The sequence below is a fragment of the Puma concolor genome, chromosome E4 (genome assembly GCF_028749965.1).
Source record: "Puma concolor isolate L17-30 chromosome E4, mPumCon1.1.hap2, whole genome shotgun sequence".
Lineage (NCBI taxonomy): Eukaryota > Metazoa > Chordata > Mammalia > Carnivora > Felidae > Puma > Puma concolor.
In genome coordinates, this window is record NC_141683.1 from 51,324,792 (window position 1) to 51,342,220 (window position 17,429).

The following is a 17,429-nucleotide window of genomic DNA, read 5'->3' on the forward strand; positions in this document are numbered from 1 at the left end:
GAGAAGAAAAGCACAAAGATGTTAGCAACTGGTCTTGTCAGTGTCTGTCCTTCCTGTTTAAGCAGCAACATCTTATTGAAATCAAGGGACCTTGTATTCCTTTAACCCACTTTTGTTGGGACTAGATGGCCAGATCCACGATTCCCTGGGGAGGTCTGTCTGTCAGGTCATTTAGAGGTCATCTTGACCCCTATTATAACGAGCATTTACCCAAATAAGCCTGCAGAAATGGGCCCAAGGCAGTGTCGAGAGAGTCTTCAGACCCATAACTGGAAGAGAGGAAGAAGCAGATCTGATATTCCAAGGGAGTCTGTCACGGGGAAATCACATCAGATTGCCATGTGATTTGTAGATTAGTGCGAATTGATTAATAACTCAGTTTCATTCCTGGGCCTGTGAGTCCAAACTCTTCAAACTCCTGACAGTGTTTACTCCTGATGTATATCTTCTGTATATCTAATTCATTAAGCTCAAATACAAGCACAGTGGTTCATGATTTCTCAGTATAAATAAACATCGCTCTGGTAGACAGCACAGTTTGGTAGAAAAGCATTGAGCTCGGAGTCAGAAGACTGGAGTTGAGCCCTGTTATCTCCATCTCATTAGCACTAACCCTTGTGATCATCACTGTTTGGCCTTCTGACTCTACCTCTGTAGAGCCTACTGCATAGGATTGATGAATGAAAAGGGAGGGGGCCTTATAAGGGTGGGCTTTGCAAGTTGTAACGCAGTGATGATAATAAGGAATTTTTCCTGTGCTTGAGTCTTTGTAGAATTCCCTCCCACTCTCCTTTCTTAGGCTGGACAACACAGCAGAGATACCGAAGATTCGTAGCATTTTTCATCTTCAGTCTGGAGGAACCTAAGGTTTAGTTCCCAGTATGGCAAGTGCAGATCGTAGGAAGATGCCAACTAAAATCAGAGAATTTTAGAGGGAGAAGAGGCTTTAGAGGTCACTTGACACCCCTCTCCCCCTTTTCTGTAAGAGGAAATGGTTCAGAGAGAAGAGCCTAGAGAAATGCTTGTCTTGCCCACCTTTGTATGTGCAAGAAGGCAGTGCTCATGGTGGGCAAGGTGGGCTCACAGGTCTGTAGGAATGGGCCAGAAAGCTTTGCTCCCCAGGGTTGAGATGAGAAAGAAAAGTTCTGCTTAAGTTGCAATACCTCTGGCATTTATGATAACAAGCACTTAAACAGATTTCGTCTGCAGAAGAGGACTCAGTTTGCTCACAACCTCCATTTGGTCCTTGCTTCTTCCTTGACCGCAGTCACCACACCCTCGGCCCTCCAGGGGGACCTGCCTGTGTGAATTCACGAGTCTCTTGGTAAGTGCCCGACGGCAAGCTCATTTGTGCGCCGGCCTTGAATGGGCATGGATGGCATAGCCGCCCATGGTGAGAATCTCTGTGGCTGGGTCTTAAAGCAGAGGTATGTATATAAAAGGGGGTTTTATGAGAGAGATCTAAAGAGTGTTCAGTGTGCTAACAAGCATTAGAGAAGTATACACAAATGACTTGGCCCCATTCCTCACTGGACCTGAGCTCATTCCTGGACTTAGGGTTCCCAGGCTTCTGAAGATTCTTAAGCAGCTGGAGTCATCTATTTTTTTAAATTAATTAATTTATTTTGAGAGAGAGGTTGAGAGAGAGAGAGAGAGCTCAAAGGAGGGGCAAGGAGAGAGGGAGAGGGAGAATCCCAATAGGCTCTATTCCACGACCCTGGGATCATGACCTGAGCTGAAATCAAGAGGTGGATGCTCAACTGACTGAGCCACCCAGGCGCCTCCCAGTTGGGGTCATTTAAAGGGACCATTTGCTTAACTCTGTCAAGGATTATTAGTCACTTTTAGAATTTATGTGAGTGGCTCTAATAATAACAACAAACCATATTAACAATGACAGTGAAGGCACTGTTGTTGATCGGTGCTCATCATATGTCAGATACTGCTGAGCACTTATATTATCCTGGGGTTGAGATTTACAAAGTGAGAGAATGGGAATTGAAATAGTGGAGAAGAACAGTAGCCTTGCAGTCAGGGGGCCTAGGCATCTTTCCCCCTAATTAGTATTTACTAACTGGGTGACCTTGGTCAAGTAGATTGACTTTTCTGGAACCCCTCATCTGTAAAATGGGAATATAAATACCCACACTAAAGCGTCATTGAGGCTTAAGGTAACCCGTGAATGTTGAAAGGGCTTCTTAGCAGAGCCAACACGTAATAGACATATTACTTGTTGAGTTGAAACACAGATGATACGAACAGAAATACAAATGGATGAGAACTAATAAGAAATGGAGCTCAATCAAGACAGTTTAGGACAAACAGTGGGTTTTTCTCCTTTTTATGTCATTACAGGTGATCTTTTGTCATTAACATTTTCTCTACCCAGCCCTTTTATAAGGTGAGAACCATACAGAGGACCTCATTGAAATAGTTCAGGGTGAGAACTATCGCAAATGCTAAACTCTTTGTTAATGATGAAGGACTTAAAGGATGCGAGAGAGGATTCCGAAGGAGCAGAGCTCTCACTTGTCTGAGAAGAAGTCTCCTTGCAATCACCCTGTATCCATCTAGTGCCCTGGCTTTCTAAAACACAGGCCGCCATATTGCTTCCAATGCCACGCTGCAGGGAAGTGGCCCCCAAGGACTTACAAAGCTCAAATCAGAATTCCAATCATGAACCTGCAGGCTTCAAAATGACTTATTCTCATTACAATGTATGAAATGATCCGTAAATACATATTTTAACATTACAGAGTTTAAATATTATTACACATCTTACTTGATGTCAGATTTTGTTAAATGCTTGTCGTTATCTCAATTTACAAAGGTCAGTCGGGTGGCAGTGGAGAATAGAGCTGGATATATTTAAAAATTTTCTTACCAGTACATCTGCAGCTCAGATAACCCTGCCTTTTTCAAAGAGCTTTGGGCTTTTTTCCCCCCTTTCAAATGAGACTTTAATGAGTATCATGTGGATAAACTCTTTGCAGAGGTTTGAAAAGATCCAGAGAAACACTGTAGTAGGAACAAGCAAACCATTTTGGATGAAATCATAAGCCATTTGAATGCCTCCTCATCTCTCTGGTTGTGTCAGAACCTTTTGGCTGCGTTTTTCTGCCACAGGAATGTTTTCATCTCCATGGCTAGGTAAATAGAATGTTCGTGTAGTTGCTCGATTGCTATTCATGCCGGCACAGAGTAGCAGAGAGTGACCTACTTCCAGCAGCATCCATAGAAAGCTTTGCTGCTTTCCGTCACGTCTGATTTTAAAATCTACCTTCTGTTTTTTTGTTTCTGTTTTTGTTTTTTGTTTTTTTGTGTGTGTGTTTTTGTTTTTTGCATCTTCTGCCCCGACTCGGCCCCAGAGACACCATACCATGGACTGTCAAGAGTCTTTATTTCTTTGTCTAATCACTCTTGCTTTCTGTGTTGGTTCATTTTAGTCTATCTTAAACCTCTGTTGGAAAAGGAGATGTGGGTGGGTGGCTAGCCTTAAAGGAAGTGAGCTTTTCTGACTTGTAGAATATAGTTCTATAAGGTAGGACTGCCGAGAGAGATCAGGTGAGGTTTTCTTACTGAGACTACCCTTCTCCACATCAGCCTTCTGGAAGCATCTATATGTGGATGCTTTCTTATTGGGGACCACCGACTGGAGTTTCCAGAGGTCACTCTCATGAGTTTCTGTACAGCCAGTCCTTACTCTAGAAGTTGACAGGCTGGAGTGAGCTAGAAGCATTCCATACTCTCAAGAGGAAAGGCTGATTTGAAAAACTCGCACAGAGACTTATCCAGTTGGCGTGCAGAAATATACTTAGCCTTCACCTGATTTGGGGTATAACTAGAACCAAGTGTCACGTGTGGCTTTGTGTCATGGAATACCATGGTCACAGCTTGGGAGTCCTTAGAGACCTCCTGGTCCCATGATTTGAAGATGATAAAAAGGAGCTCCAGAGAGATTACTACAGCTTTATTCTTCCAGTTCCCCATCCACTGCTCCGTTCAACCCGCCATTCCGTTTCTCATCAGTGGATCATTAATGTTTTGAGGCACTCTTGTTTTTTGAGAGCACGTGTCACCAAGGAAAGGAAATAGAAATTCAGTTATCCTTCTCCTTGTCACAAGTGGAAATTTCTATCCCAGATCTGCAAGTCAAGAAGGTTCTAGTTACTTGAAAAAGAGATTCTTGAAATTTTAATCCATTTTGCTGTGGAGGGTTTGCTTGTGTGATTCTGTGTCCATGGCTCAAGCCATGAGATGATAAGAAACAGCCCCATGGCAGATAGTGAATTGAATAGAGGAAGCACATTGAGAGTTCCATTCGCAGTAGGACTTTGAACATCTTTACAAAAGAATTTCCTGGCTATGCTGCCTCCCATTTTGTTGTTCACTGAGCCAGGCCTCCATAGGTGCAGACTTCAGGCAAACCATCGGTGTTTCTGGCATCTGTGCTGGTTGAATTCAGGCCCAGCAGGGCACCTTATCTTATGTGTTTCTCACTCAGGGCTGTGGGATTGTATCACTTCAGAACTCCCTACCAGATGGTCCCTGTAGCGAGAGGTGTAGAGGCCCAGCCAACTCAGCCCGAGGGACATCGTTTCTCTGGCTAGCCTCCTTTTCTTACTTCTCTTGACTTTGTCCTTTCTCTCTGCATCCTTCTCCTTTGTCTGCTCTTCATCTGTCCCTTATCTTTCTTCACAGATGGCCAGGACACTAATGTGCTGCTGTCATTATGTTATGGAACAAGTTGGGGTCTTCAGAGGCTGCCGTTCCAGAGACATTAAAGACTTGGGTCACGTTTGATACCAGGGTAAAGATTTGCAGGATAATTAGCGATCCTCTGCTGTTATTAACCCCTGACTCAAGCAGGTTATTTTCTTACAAAGGTGTTGAAAGTTAATGCCACTGTTAATAGTTTCAGTTGGAAGACCATAATGAAACCATGTGGGAACTGGCACCTACCATCAATAATCTTTCAAACTCTGAAATCAGGCAGGTGGAGGTGGGGTGGGAAGAAACATCAAAAAAGAGTGGAAGAAAGGGGGGTAATTATATCACAGGCTTACCTTTGGTTACCTTAGTGATAGTCACTGATGGACAAAACCCATTTGTTACCATTCGTTTTGAACAGTTGGCTTATCCCTGCTGAAGTCCTGAGCTCAGTCTCCATCACATAGGGAAACTCAAAATGGCCACTGTGGTAGCACAGGGTAGAGAGAAGGCTAGATTCCATTTTTAGAGATGACCCTTTCCCCTGCAATTTTTTCATCAAGAACATGAGGCTATTCACAATATCATAGTTAACAGAATTGAAAAACAGCCAGGCAAAACTGATAATGCATAGATTACCCCCTCCAGTCTCCTAACAGCAGGGAGTTTCGTGGTAGTGCATTTTATTTGTCTTCCAATTGATCCAGATCTTTTCTGACTCTGCTCTGGGGAGCCCCCTCAGAAGCTGTATTAGATTTGGTTAGAGGAAGAGTTTCTAAGATTAACAGCAAGTTTGAAAATCCTGATCTAAACAAGGTCTTCTGATAGTCAGTAATGGTCATCAGGGGGTGTCGCCCTCAACCTTGAAAGACTGCAGGGTCAGTTCAGCAGGTGCCTCAACGCGAGGCTTAGAATTGACAAGTTCATGCCTCCTCCTGGCTTGACCTCACCACCTGAGCAACCTCATTACTACTTAGCTGGGTTTAGCTGGAAACTCAGCCTTCTCAGGAGTGAAAAAAGGGCCCAGAAAGGCTTAGAGTGCTCTAAGCCACTCTGAGTTATTCAGTGCATTAAAGGGTCTTTGAGAATTTTCCCAGTTCAAATCCACATTTGACTTTAAATTGCCAAATTCTTTGGAAGAGGGCATCATAGATCTGGTGTTCAGTGAAGTTGTCTTTCGGGGGAAATTCTGATGCTGACATGCTGTGTTGTCCTAGTGGCTCAGTTCAGGGATGCTCAGCATGAGGGGACACCTACGGAAGGGGCACGGCACTTGGATGGTAGGAGGAAGTTGTTATGTTTGGAAAAGGAATTTTTGTAGCAAGCTTTGGGTATCCTAAGCTAACCCCACAAAAACACAGTGCTACAAGTTCACAGGGCACATGCTAACATTACAACAGTAACTAACTAAAAAGTGATTTTGGGGGTGCCTGGGTGGTTCAGTCGGTTGAGCGTCCACCTCTTGAGTTCAGCCTGGGTCATAGTCTTACCATTCGTGGGGTCGAGCTCTGCGTCAGCCTCTGTGCTGAGTGTGGTGGAGACTGCTTGGTATTCTCTCTCTCTCTCTCTCTCTCTCTCTCTCTCCTCGCTCCCTCCCTCCCTTCCCCCTACCCCCTCCCCTGCTTGCCCTTTCTCTCTTTCTCTAAAATAAAAAAAAATATGATAATAAAAGTGATTTTATCTCACTCTCCACTGTGCCTTTCCCCACCCCAGCTCATTCTCTAGCATGACTGCCTCTGCTTACCCATCTTCCTGCTTCTCTATTGCATATGCAGAAGCTCCAGGATTTCTTCCTTAGAAACCGCATATCTGCGTCAGCAGGAATGAGAACCTTTCTCCCCAGCCTGAGGTCCAGTCCAAAAAGGGGCCTGGCTCATAAAGCCTCTGATGAAATCATCCCAAACCTGTCCACCCTGTGCTCTGAGGGAAAGGGGAGGTGGAATGCAGGGAAGGCCTGAGAGAAGAGTGGACATTTCTTGGCACGTGGAAATTACCATCTTTCTAGGCGGTCATGTGAAGCACCCTGTTCTGGACTTAGAATCGTGGAATGTCAAGTTACAAAACGGTCTTGAAATTCATGTGTACAGCTCCTTCTTACGTAGATAAGGAAACTCAAAGCTAGGCAGTACATTCAAGGCTACTCCAGACCCAGATCTCTTGAGTTCCAGCTCAGTATTTTGGTCACTGCAGAATACGGGATCAGAGTTACCACGAGATTGGGGTAGAGTCTAGTCTGTCTGCCGCTCTCTTTCTGGGTCTTCTTGATCTTTCTAAATCCTGGCCTTATTCCCTTCTCTGCTTAATGAGACCGGGGGTGACTTTCCATTAGCTCGGAACTGCTTAAACTGGCATTCACACCTTTCACAGCTGACATCAATCTGCATTCCTTCCCTCATCCTCCATGACTCCTCTGAACTAACGCTACCCTTTTGCAAACAGGCGTCAGGCCGCCGTTTCTTAGTACACATTCTCTTCATATGGAGTTGCCTCCAGCGTCTCTTCCCATTATATCCCATGTCCAGCCAGATCCCACCCTCCCCCAACTCAGCATGGCTGTTACCGCTTAGAGTACTTAGTCTTGGCCATGTCTTCAGTTTCTTCCTAGACCAAAGCCTCTTTCAGGATAGGGATCATATAGCAGTTTGCTGAATGTGGCCAATGGAGTGTGCTCCAAAAATCTTCATTGTATACAGGAACAAATGGCATCCTGGTTTCTGTGTATTCTAGGCAGTTCCAGAATTTTGGGAGGTGCTGGGAGATGTGAGGCTCGTATAGGGGAAGAATGGACACGTTAAGAGTAAGGGCACCCTTCCCTTTCTGGAGATCTCCATCCCACAGTGTGCTGTTGGCAATGGTGCCCAGCCCACCCATGGTATCTTGAAATGGCTGTGGAGGCTTCTGTAGGCACTTGTTTTATTCAGTCCACTATGGAGGACTGGGCTGTGCGGAGCACACACAGAGCAGAGGCTCAGTGTGAGCCTCATCCACAGCCCTCAGGAGGCTTTGGACCAGAGTAACTGCCGCCTCCCGTATGTACCTCTTGGGAGTTTCAGGGAAGGCTTGCATTGCTAAAGCAATTTCTGAGCATTTCTTCTTCTGGAGACCCTCTGCTAACATCCAGGCCAACGTGATTACATTGATGTTCCAAGCTCTGATCTCAGCTCCATTGGTGACGAAATTCACAAGACGTTTACTGTGCCCTGTGGTTTTTCATCGGCTGACCTAGGGCAGATTCAGCATAAGTAAATAAGTTCCTGGTTTAGCATTTTGGCCCTCCCATGTCAGATCCTGCCAGGACAGGGAAAAAGGCCAAAGAAGAAGCTATCATTCTGTAATTATCTTGAATCTTAAAAATGACAGGCACCCTCATGGGCAGGCATGGTGCTCTCCTTGCTTTACCCTTTCTCTTTTTTTTTTTTTTTTTTTTTTTGCCCTCTACCATGAGTCTGGTCTGGGCAGGATCAGGATATCACTGTCTGTGGAGATGGGCATGAATATCTCACAAAGAGGTTCAGAGGGCTGGCCTGGAAGCCAGGGTCAGAGATTCTGTGCTCTCAGCTCACCTCCCTGTGGGAGCACTTTGTCAATAACCTGTTCGTTCCCTGGTACCACCACTCCTGGGACCCTGGAGCAGAACGCCTTCCTCCTCAGAAATTGTCTTGGACCGCCAATACATATAGGTTTCTTTTTGGGCTGATGAAGATGTTCTGGAATTACAGTGCTGATGGTCTCACAACTTTGTGAATGTACGAACCACCATGGAATTGTATACTTTGAAAGGACAGATTTTATGGTAGGGGAATTCTATCTCAATTTTGAGAGAAGTCATGGAATACTTGGGGAGCCTGGGTGGCTCAGCCAGTTAAGCATCTGAATTCGGCTCGGGTCATGATCTCACGGCTCGTGAGTTGTGCTGACAGCTTGGAGCCTGGAACCTGCTTCAGGTTCTGTGTCTCCTCTCTCTCTCTCTTTCTCTGCCCCTCCTCTGCTCACGCTCTGTCTCCCTGTCTCTCAAAAATAAATCAACATTAAAAAATGTTTCTTAATAAAATGTTATTGATAAAATGTTTTTAATTTTTTTAAATAAAGAAATCATGGAATACTAAGACCTTGCACAACAAATAAAAATACTGCCGCTCAGAACCTGCTAGAAGACCACACGCACTCCATACTCAAATGCTCGCTCGCTCTCTCTCTCTCTCTCTCTCCGTGCTTCTGCAAAAGTCATGTTGTCTGGTGTGTGTTGGCAGTGGAGGGGATCTGATAGGACTACTTCTGTTTTAGCTCCTGTTCTGTGTCAGGCTGGCATGACCTTGATCTGGGTGTTTACTTGTCCTTGCTTCCACAGTAAAAATGGAGGTAATGAGCCTGGCCTAGTTGATGAGAGTCTCCTGGGAAAGAAAAATCCATTTTAAGCGCTTTGGAGGTATGAGGTGCTAGATTCCTTCTAAAGAGTTACAGGAAGGCCTGAAGTGGCACCCAACATGTATGGAATTAATCCCAGGCTGGCTTAGAGCCGGTGTGGGTAGGAGGCTGAAAGCGTGTTGCTCTGAGTGATTGAATTATGGTGTTGGGTGTTCTATTATAAGCTGTTAGTGCTTGTGAGTTTTGTCCATGCTGCGGAGACTGGTCTCTTCCTGCAGCGGCAGGGAAGGCACTTGGGGGAGGGATGTGCTTCCCAGGAGGAATCTTCCTGGGGCTTGACCCATGGTTGGGAAGTAGCTTGTGATTGGGGCACTTGTAGTGACATGTCGTGTGGCTGCTGCTGGGAGGCATGCCCAAGGGTTTCTCTTCACCTGGAAGTCTGGAAGGCCACCTTAGAGGAAAAGTGAACTCAGGAGTCCTGTGTCACTCACTGCCTCACTTAACAAATGGGGCTGTGCCTGCGGAAAACCAAGACCCGGATGCAGGGGATCTTCCATTCTTACACCCTGTGCAGCTTCTTGGCTGCTTGAGCTGGTCACTTCCAGAGCACGGACAGCTCGCCATCCCGGTGGGATGTTTGGGCGCCAGGCGAGTGGGCGAGGGGCTGAGGATGAAGGGGGGCTCTGATCGTCCTGTCTTTGCTGTCCCCTCATCGCCCGTCACACACCCATTTACTCTTCTCCCCGGTCTGGAGGGTATTAGGAAGAGGTAGGGAATACTATCTGTGTCTTTTAGGGTTAGGCTAATGACCTGTGGCTCCTGTGAATTCTTTTCACCAACCTACCCTGAGAGGACCAGCCAGTATTCTTCTTCCTCGTCCTCCTTCTAATTCTCCTATCAGTGTCTGCATATCCCCTTTCCACATCTCTACCTGTTAAAAGGATATCCACCACCCTTTAGGACCCAAGGCCACTACCATCTTCTTCCAGATTTCCTCCCCTTCTTCCACCCTCAACCCAGGCAAGCCTACTCTTAAATTGTACATTTTCACATGGTGTCATATACATGGTGTAACACCTCCCACATTCACATTCACCCAAGGGTGGATTGCTTTGGAGAACTTGTTGAGGGCCTCATTTAGATTAGTATCACAGTGCCTAGAACAGTGCCTGGTGCACAGTGCATGCCCAATGTATATGTTAAGTCAATTAATGAATAAATACGTAAGTAAATAAATAAAGCAGAACATCATTTGTGCCCTCCTACAAATAGTGAAAGATATTTATAAACTCCATAAATATTCAAAATTGCTTCCCTCTTTATGGTGCGGTACTTGATGAGAATACTATTCTAAATGTGTCTTATTAAATCTTTTTTATGTCTGTGGAATTATTATTTTTTTTGGTCAAAGGTGATAAATTTTGGGAGAAGAAGCCATGCCTTTTAAAAAATGAACTTTTATAAAGCAATGCATTGCCAAAGTGTGCTCAGCGGAATATTAGTTCCCTAGGGTGGTAATAGTTGTTAAGGAAGAAATGATTTTGAGGCCAAATGAAGTTTAGGAAAGGCTGGGCTAATCAGGTCTCTGTTGTGAATTATCTCATAGCTTCGATGTGATCTTGCTTAGGAATATTAGCAGGAGAGACCCATAGTAGCATACTTCTGTACCAGTAGCTTAGCACCTGCAGTGTGAAATGCATAGTAGGTTTTTGGTATTTTGTTGTTAATTGTTGATGATAGTCCGGTGCCTCCATCTCGAGCCTTGAGAGCAGGTGAGTGCTTGTGTCTGTGCTAAGGGCCCAGGTTTTCACCACCCCCTCTGTGTGTACCAGCTCTGCTCTGCAAAAATGAAGAGAAAAATTAAAGGGAATTAAAACATCCCTGCCACGGCGAGTATTACACATCTCCAGTGGGCTATGCAGCAAATGATTGTGGTTTTAGAAATATTCTGTCAGCCCCAGTTGCTCTGCAGTAACCTCCCAGGACTGTTCCAGACGTGCCAGTTCTCTGCACAGTAATTACCAGCTCTTTCCTTGGTAGATTCACTGGTGTCTAGGAGTAATTGCTAGGGAACTCACATTTTCAAATTTACAAGAGGCAAACAACCTTCTATTTACCTCCGGGGTTATCAGGGTATTCAAACAGTGCTGGGTAAAGGATGCTATTGATCATAGAAATATGGGGAAGAGCTCGAATTTTCACCTTGGTGTTTTTCTCAATGGGTGAGAGTCTGGCTCACTCGATTATGGAGCAAAGATCTAGGCGGTGGATAAGTCTCTTCTTCTCGGGGCCTCTTCCCTTCCTGGAGATTTGAAACCTGACCTAACCATAGCTGGAACCCTTTGTCGTCTTTAGCTGACACTGGCTGATTGGTACCATTGCCTAGGAAGAAGACGAATAAGAAGATCCAGATTGGGCCAGTCCGAATTCTGACCTGTGCTTTGGTGTTTGTTCTCTAGAGATCTCGGGAAACACAGAGGACATCCCTCTGGTGCGCTGGAGGCAGCAGTGGCTGGAGAATGGCACTCTGCTCTTTCACATTCATCACCAAGATGGTGCTCCCAGCCTCCCTGGACAAGACCCAACTGAAGAACCCCAGCATGAGTCAGCAGAAGAGGAATTGAGGATCCTGCACATCTCAGTCATGGTAGGAGCAGCGCGGCTTTAACCTCTCAGGCCGTAGCTTATGTTACCTTGACTTTAAGAGCCTTGGCGCCATGAACGTAGCTCTACGAAACCCACTCCACAACGATCATTGATCACGTTAATAAGTAAATTTCCCATTTGTGGGGTGCAATATAAGTGGTAGTTATTTCTATACCACCGTTACCCACCTGTTCTCTTTGGGAACATGCCTAGACATGGAGTAACTTTTACAAACAAGAGAATATCAGATGGTGGCAGTGGATTGTCTTATAAAGGCGTTCTTCAACTAGTAGATCAGAATATCTTGTTGCTCCATAAATGTTTGCTGAATGACTGAATTGCCAAGCTGCTTGCTGCTACCAAGCCCTCTCTCTCCTCTTCCAGCCAGGAGAAAGTCAACATTTGGCTTTCTGTCCTCTTACAACAAAGGGCATATCAATAGATACTTACCCCTCCCTGTAGCCTAGCTCAGAACTTTCACCATCAACCTCCCTTCTCCTCTTCAGAAATTTGAGGCCTCAAAAAAAATGAGAAGATTCTTCCTAAAATTCTAGGAACTTGTGTTCTAGAATCTCACTCAAAAGTAGATGGTACAGTGACAGGCAGGGGTTTTGTCTGGTGGTGTTTTGTGCACTGTTGTGTTCTTAGCACTCAGAACAATGCAAGCACATAGTTAATGCTTAATAAATATTTGTGGAAGAAATGAATGAATTTCCCAGTGGACATAGACAATGTCTGCTTCCCTTGGCATCTTACATGTTAGTATTGTATTGGTAAAACCAACATATCGTCTGCTTCTAGGGAAGCCTAAGAGCAGGTTGAGGCCAGACTGATTATTCATGAGCCATATATACTGAAGGCATGGGCTCTTTCATGTTTACGAAACTACAGAAAACCAATCTAGGTCTTGATCTAAACTTTATCTGTTACTCTGACACCAACACTACGTGCTGTTTGGTTTTGTTTATCAAATTGGGAGAAATTGAGCACATTTCAGATACATAAAAATTCCCATTATCCAAATATTTGACATTGAAACTCTTTCCATAAAATCTATGATGAAATCTCAGAATGTAAGTCTTCCACTGATCTCTGCACGAATAACTAGCTTGATAGATTACCTGCATATACACAAGCTACTTTATTTAAACTATATGGTCAAGAAAAGAGTCCTTAAGAGCAAATGGTAAACCTCAATGTTTAGATGTGCTGGAAGGCAGGCAGGTAAATGAGATTGCCATGCCTCACATTTACAAATTTATTGAGGTTTCTAATATGGCAGTTATGGTACCTGTACCTCCTTAATTAAAGACTAGCATTTCCTCTCTCAGGGAAGATTGTCTTCTGTCATGTAGCTTGTAGTTCCCAGAGAGCGGTAAGATCGGGCAGATCAGCCGAATCAACCCTGGCATTGACTGGAGTGACAGATGTATAGGCCACATTGCCTTCACATTTATGATACGGTCTCACTGAAAAGAAGGGCACAATGGTGGATTTCCCCCAGCCATTCACATCTTCCCATCAATGTGAAAAGCAGTCGTCATTGTTCTGGATGGTTTTTGTTTTGTTTTGTTTTGTTTTGTTTTGTTTTGTTTCTTTTGGTCTGAGACCATTTCAAAGAACCAGTCATCACGCCAAGGAAATGTTTAGGGTGAAAGGAAGTGTATGAAGATTCTTAAGGACTAATACTGGGTATGATTGTATCTGAAAGGCCCTGAATATAGATGGTCAAGACAGGCAACGTATCAGAAGGTGTGTTTGGTGTGGGGCTTGAGGGAGTAGTGGGAGGATCCATGGAAAGACGGTCTAATGCTGGTCCTCGTTGCTGCATCACGAATCTTAGTGTAGCAAGGATCCTGTCTTCAAGTATCCTGTCCTTTCTATCCTCAGAATGATGTGCTCCAGTAAGTTCTCTAGAGAAGTATATACGTGGGTATTGTGTGTGTGCGCATGCATGTGTATGTGCACACATAGATGCATGTTTGTGGGGGTGGGTGACCGTGGAGACAGGAATGTGCAGGTCAAGGATGCCAAAGGATTTGAGGAAATAGTTTGTGCCCTTAAAATATAACAGTCCCTATGAGAAGCCCTCCGTTACTAATGCTTTGTTTTTTGAGGCCTCCCCCCACCGAGCGGGGATTAATGGACCGTGGGCACTGAAATGGAAAGAGAACAAAAGTCAGCCTTCAACCTGTGTCTGAAATTTTTCCTTCATATGCTACTGGTCACCCATAGACCAACGATGACATTCTGTCTTCCAAATAAAATGGAAGAGATTCTTCTTCAGCTTTACTTTCGTTTATTCTACGTTACTCTTCACTACGTTATTATTCATTAACCTTGCTGGAGGGGGCAAAGGTTAAAAGAGCATGGGCAGGGGGTGAGGGCAGGCAAGTCTTGTGTTTGACCTCTTTCATGAAGATAGGCCCCTGTCTCCATGAAAAATTCAGGAAAGCCTTTGACCTGTGCAAGCAAACAGGGACCCCAAGGTGAGGTGAAGATGTAAGGACTCCCTCCCGTCCTTGGCAAAGACGCGGTGGTCAGGGGAGTCTCTCCGAGTCCAGCTTGCTATCTTACCTTGCCCTACTCCCATTCCATGCCATACGCTCTTGCGCACTGCCTCTCCTGTCCTTAACATTCCATTCTAGACACAGTTTCAAAGTCTAAAGTTGTGTATCTGCCCTCAGCTTAGAAATCAAGCCTGAGGGTATCCTGTTTGAAGATACCGTTCCTAGAATCTCTGATGGCTTCTTCTTAAGAGACTCGGGGACTGGTAGACTTCATCTGATATGCTTTATACCACATCCTTCGGAGGTGAAGTAGGCAGCCATTTGAGGCATCTGGAAAGAGAGCATTATAAATGTCAGAAGATTTTGCAGGCCTTTGACTAGTAACACTGTTGGACAGCAAAATGCACTTACATGAAATTTTATTACCCAAGCCCTGTTGGTTATGAAATAACAATAGCAGAGCTATTTTTCATTAACTGTAATGATCGATACTGATGTGGTTTTCAGTTCGGATCCAAATAGCATAATTTGAAAAAGAGAAAAGTTAAGGTGATTATCAAAATATGAATACACCCAACCTTTTCTCTCTTGTTAAGAAAATGTATATTTAAAAGCTTAACTGGTAATTCTAAATATTTCCAATATGTGCAGAGGGAATTAATGGTTCTGTGAAAACCTTCAAGTTTACATTTCTCTGATTTTGTGTTTACCCTTTTCCCATCCATATTGCCTCAATGCAGGGACCACTGTTTATTTTTATATTTTGCATTTACTGTGTTTAGTTTTAAGCACAAAGTATAAGTAATGAGAGACTGAAAGGCCAAGGAATGCCTTTTTTGTATCCTTATGACACTCTGTGAATGAGAATTGGCGAATCCTTGTTTCCACTGCGCCCAGTGCAAATATACCATCGGCAAAATGGTGGGCTTGAGGGAAACCAGTACCTCAGCTGGGGACTTGGCAATTGAAAACTTTGAAAACCCTTTTGCTTTACTTACTGTTCAATCACATCCTAAAATTTTTGAATTATTTTTTCCAAAGAGGTACTCTTTCCCTCCTGACATCTTAGATTACCGCGTTGAGGGTCAAACAATGTATTGTAACCTCCAGCATGATTCAAACTGGGCGGAAGAGATTTATTGTGAATCTTGCAAGGTAATTGACATTTAAAACTACTGAAGCACACAGGGATACTCTTGATACTCTTTTGCAAACTCTTGAACAAGTGAAAGCCAAATCATCGAATGGAAATCAGTTGTGTGAATTTAAATCCATAAATCAGAGAATTGTTCAGTTATAAGCACATCCTTTACTCCACAGCATAGAAGGTCAGGTTTTAATATGACTTTGTTTTTTTTAATGTTTACTTATATTTAAGAGAGAGAGAGGGAGAGAGAGAGAGAGAGAGTGAGCTGCGAGTGGGGGAGGGGCAGAGAGCAAGGGAGACGCAGACTCCAAAACAGCTCCAGGCTCCGAGCGGTCAGCATAGAGCCCGACTTGGGGCTCAAACCCACAAACCATGAGATCACCACCTGAGCTGAAGTCAGGGGCTCAACCAGCTGAGCCACCCAGGCGCCCCTAACATGACTTGACTTTAGATATTCAGACTCTGTGGGTTTAAATTTCCATGTTGTACTTTTGCTAATTTGCCATATGATCTACATTTTTCTTCTTACGGTATGCAAAAGAATTGAATGGTGCATAATAGCACTTTAATGTATTATCTATATATTTCATCTTTGTAATTAAAGATGGCAGTGGTAATAGACTTCCTATATGCATATAGGTTGGTTAAATACAGTGTTCACAGCAAGTAACCTTTCAAAAATCCTTCAGTTTGGTATATATAGTTTGCAGTCATAACTCCTGCTGGTAGGTAAGCTCTCATAGTTCAGCCCTCGTAGGCACAATTCACAGTTGTGTGGAAAAAAGTAATGTTTGAGCGTTTGTCTATCTCCCTGGGGACTTGGGGACTGGAGCCCATCAGTGAAGCCTGGGTGTGCTCAAGACCACTAGTCCCACCTGTGTGGGGCCCATTGGCCAGTGTCTGCAGGTCCGTGTGGCCCTCAACTGCTGGCTCCTCAGGTGTCTCCAAGCACCTTGTCTCTGGGAGCTCCAGGTGAGTCCTAGACACGTGGTTTTCTTTTGGGAGAAACAGCATAAAGAACCAGGTTCAGGGACAAAGGAGGCCACAGGTGTTACTGTGGAGTCCCAGCATCCAGGAAATAGAATGGACACTTTAGAGAAGTTGTATCCTGGGGAAGTAACGGCTGGGCCGAGTTAGTACAAAGCCTACGGAACATACCTATGGGAGCTTCCAGGACTGTGTTTCCACGACCGTCGCCAACTTCATGCCAGAGGACCCATCCTTGCTCTCACTTGCTCTTCCTTGTGCATCCTCGCTCAAGTTCAGTTCAGCTGCCTACGCATCGTGTGTTACTTTGCTTGAAGCTGTCTTCACTGCACTTGTAAAGCTCAGCCACGTCTAAGGGCAGGGAACAGCATTTCTAAGTGTGGTCATTGCCATGTGCCATCAAGGCCATCGGTTTATTATTAAGTGTCTGTGGGCATAGGAGAGCTAGATGCTTTTTCTGTCAGTCCCTTTTGCCTTCAGGTAATCGGTTACAAAAATTCATTAGCAAATTCGTTAATCAGGGTCACTTTTACATCTTCATTGTCAATTTATATTGTTTGCTTAGTTCAACTGAGGATGCCCTATCCTTCTTTTTGATCTTTAGAAAGAAATGGAAGGGCACCTGGGTGGGTCAGTCAGTAGAGCGTCCGACTTCGGCTCAGGCCATGATCACACAGTTTGTGGGTTCAAGCCCTGTGTTGACAACTCAGAGCCTGGAGCCTGCTTCAGATTCTGTGTCTCCCTCTCTCTCTCTGCCCCTACCCCACTCATGTGCGTGCACGTGCTCTCTCTCTCTCTCTCAAAAATAAATATTAAAAAAAATTTTTTTAGAAAGAAATGGAGGAGTTTAGTCATGTCTTGTGTTACCACAAAAGATAGAACTAGAGTGATAACAGATTCAGTCCAAAGAACTTTTCTAGCAATTCAAGCCATCCATTATGGGGCAGGACTGACTTACTGGCCATACCGTCCCCTTGCCAAAGCCATTGTCTTGTACTTGGCCTCCTACTAAGAAAATGGTGGGCAGTTCGTAAAATAACAGCAAGATCCCTACAGACAAAACC

At 44.4% G+C, this 17,429-nt stretch overlaps 1 protein-coding gene across 5 annotated transcripts in view; it reads left to right on the forward strand.

The window, feature by feature from the left end:
• The window catches only part of ASTN1 (astrotactin 1), a 300,263-nt gene that overhangs the window by 103,718 nt on the left and 179,116 nt on the right, over positions 1-17,429 (forward strand). For all 5 annotated transcript variants that reach the window (XM_086693494.1, XM_025920974.2, XM_086693496.1 and 2 more), the window contains exon 2: positions 11,535-11,722. In XM_086693494.1, coding sequence (XP_086549620.1) covers positions 11,535-11,722 — 188 coding nt within the window. The remainder of the gene's footprint in view (positions 1-11,534; positions 11,723-17,429) is intronic.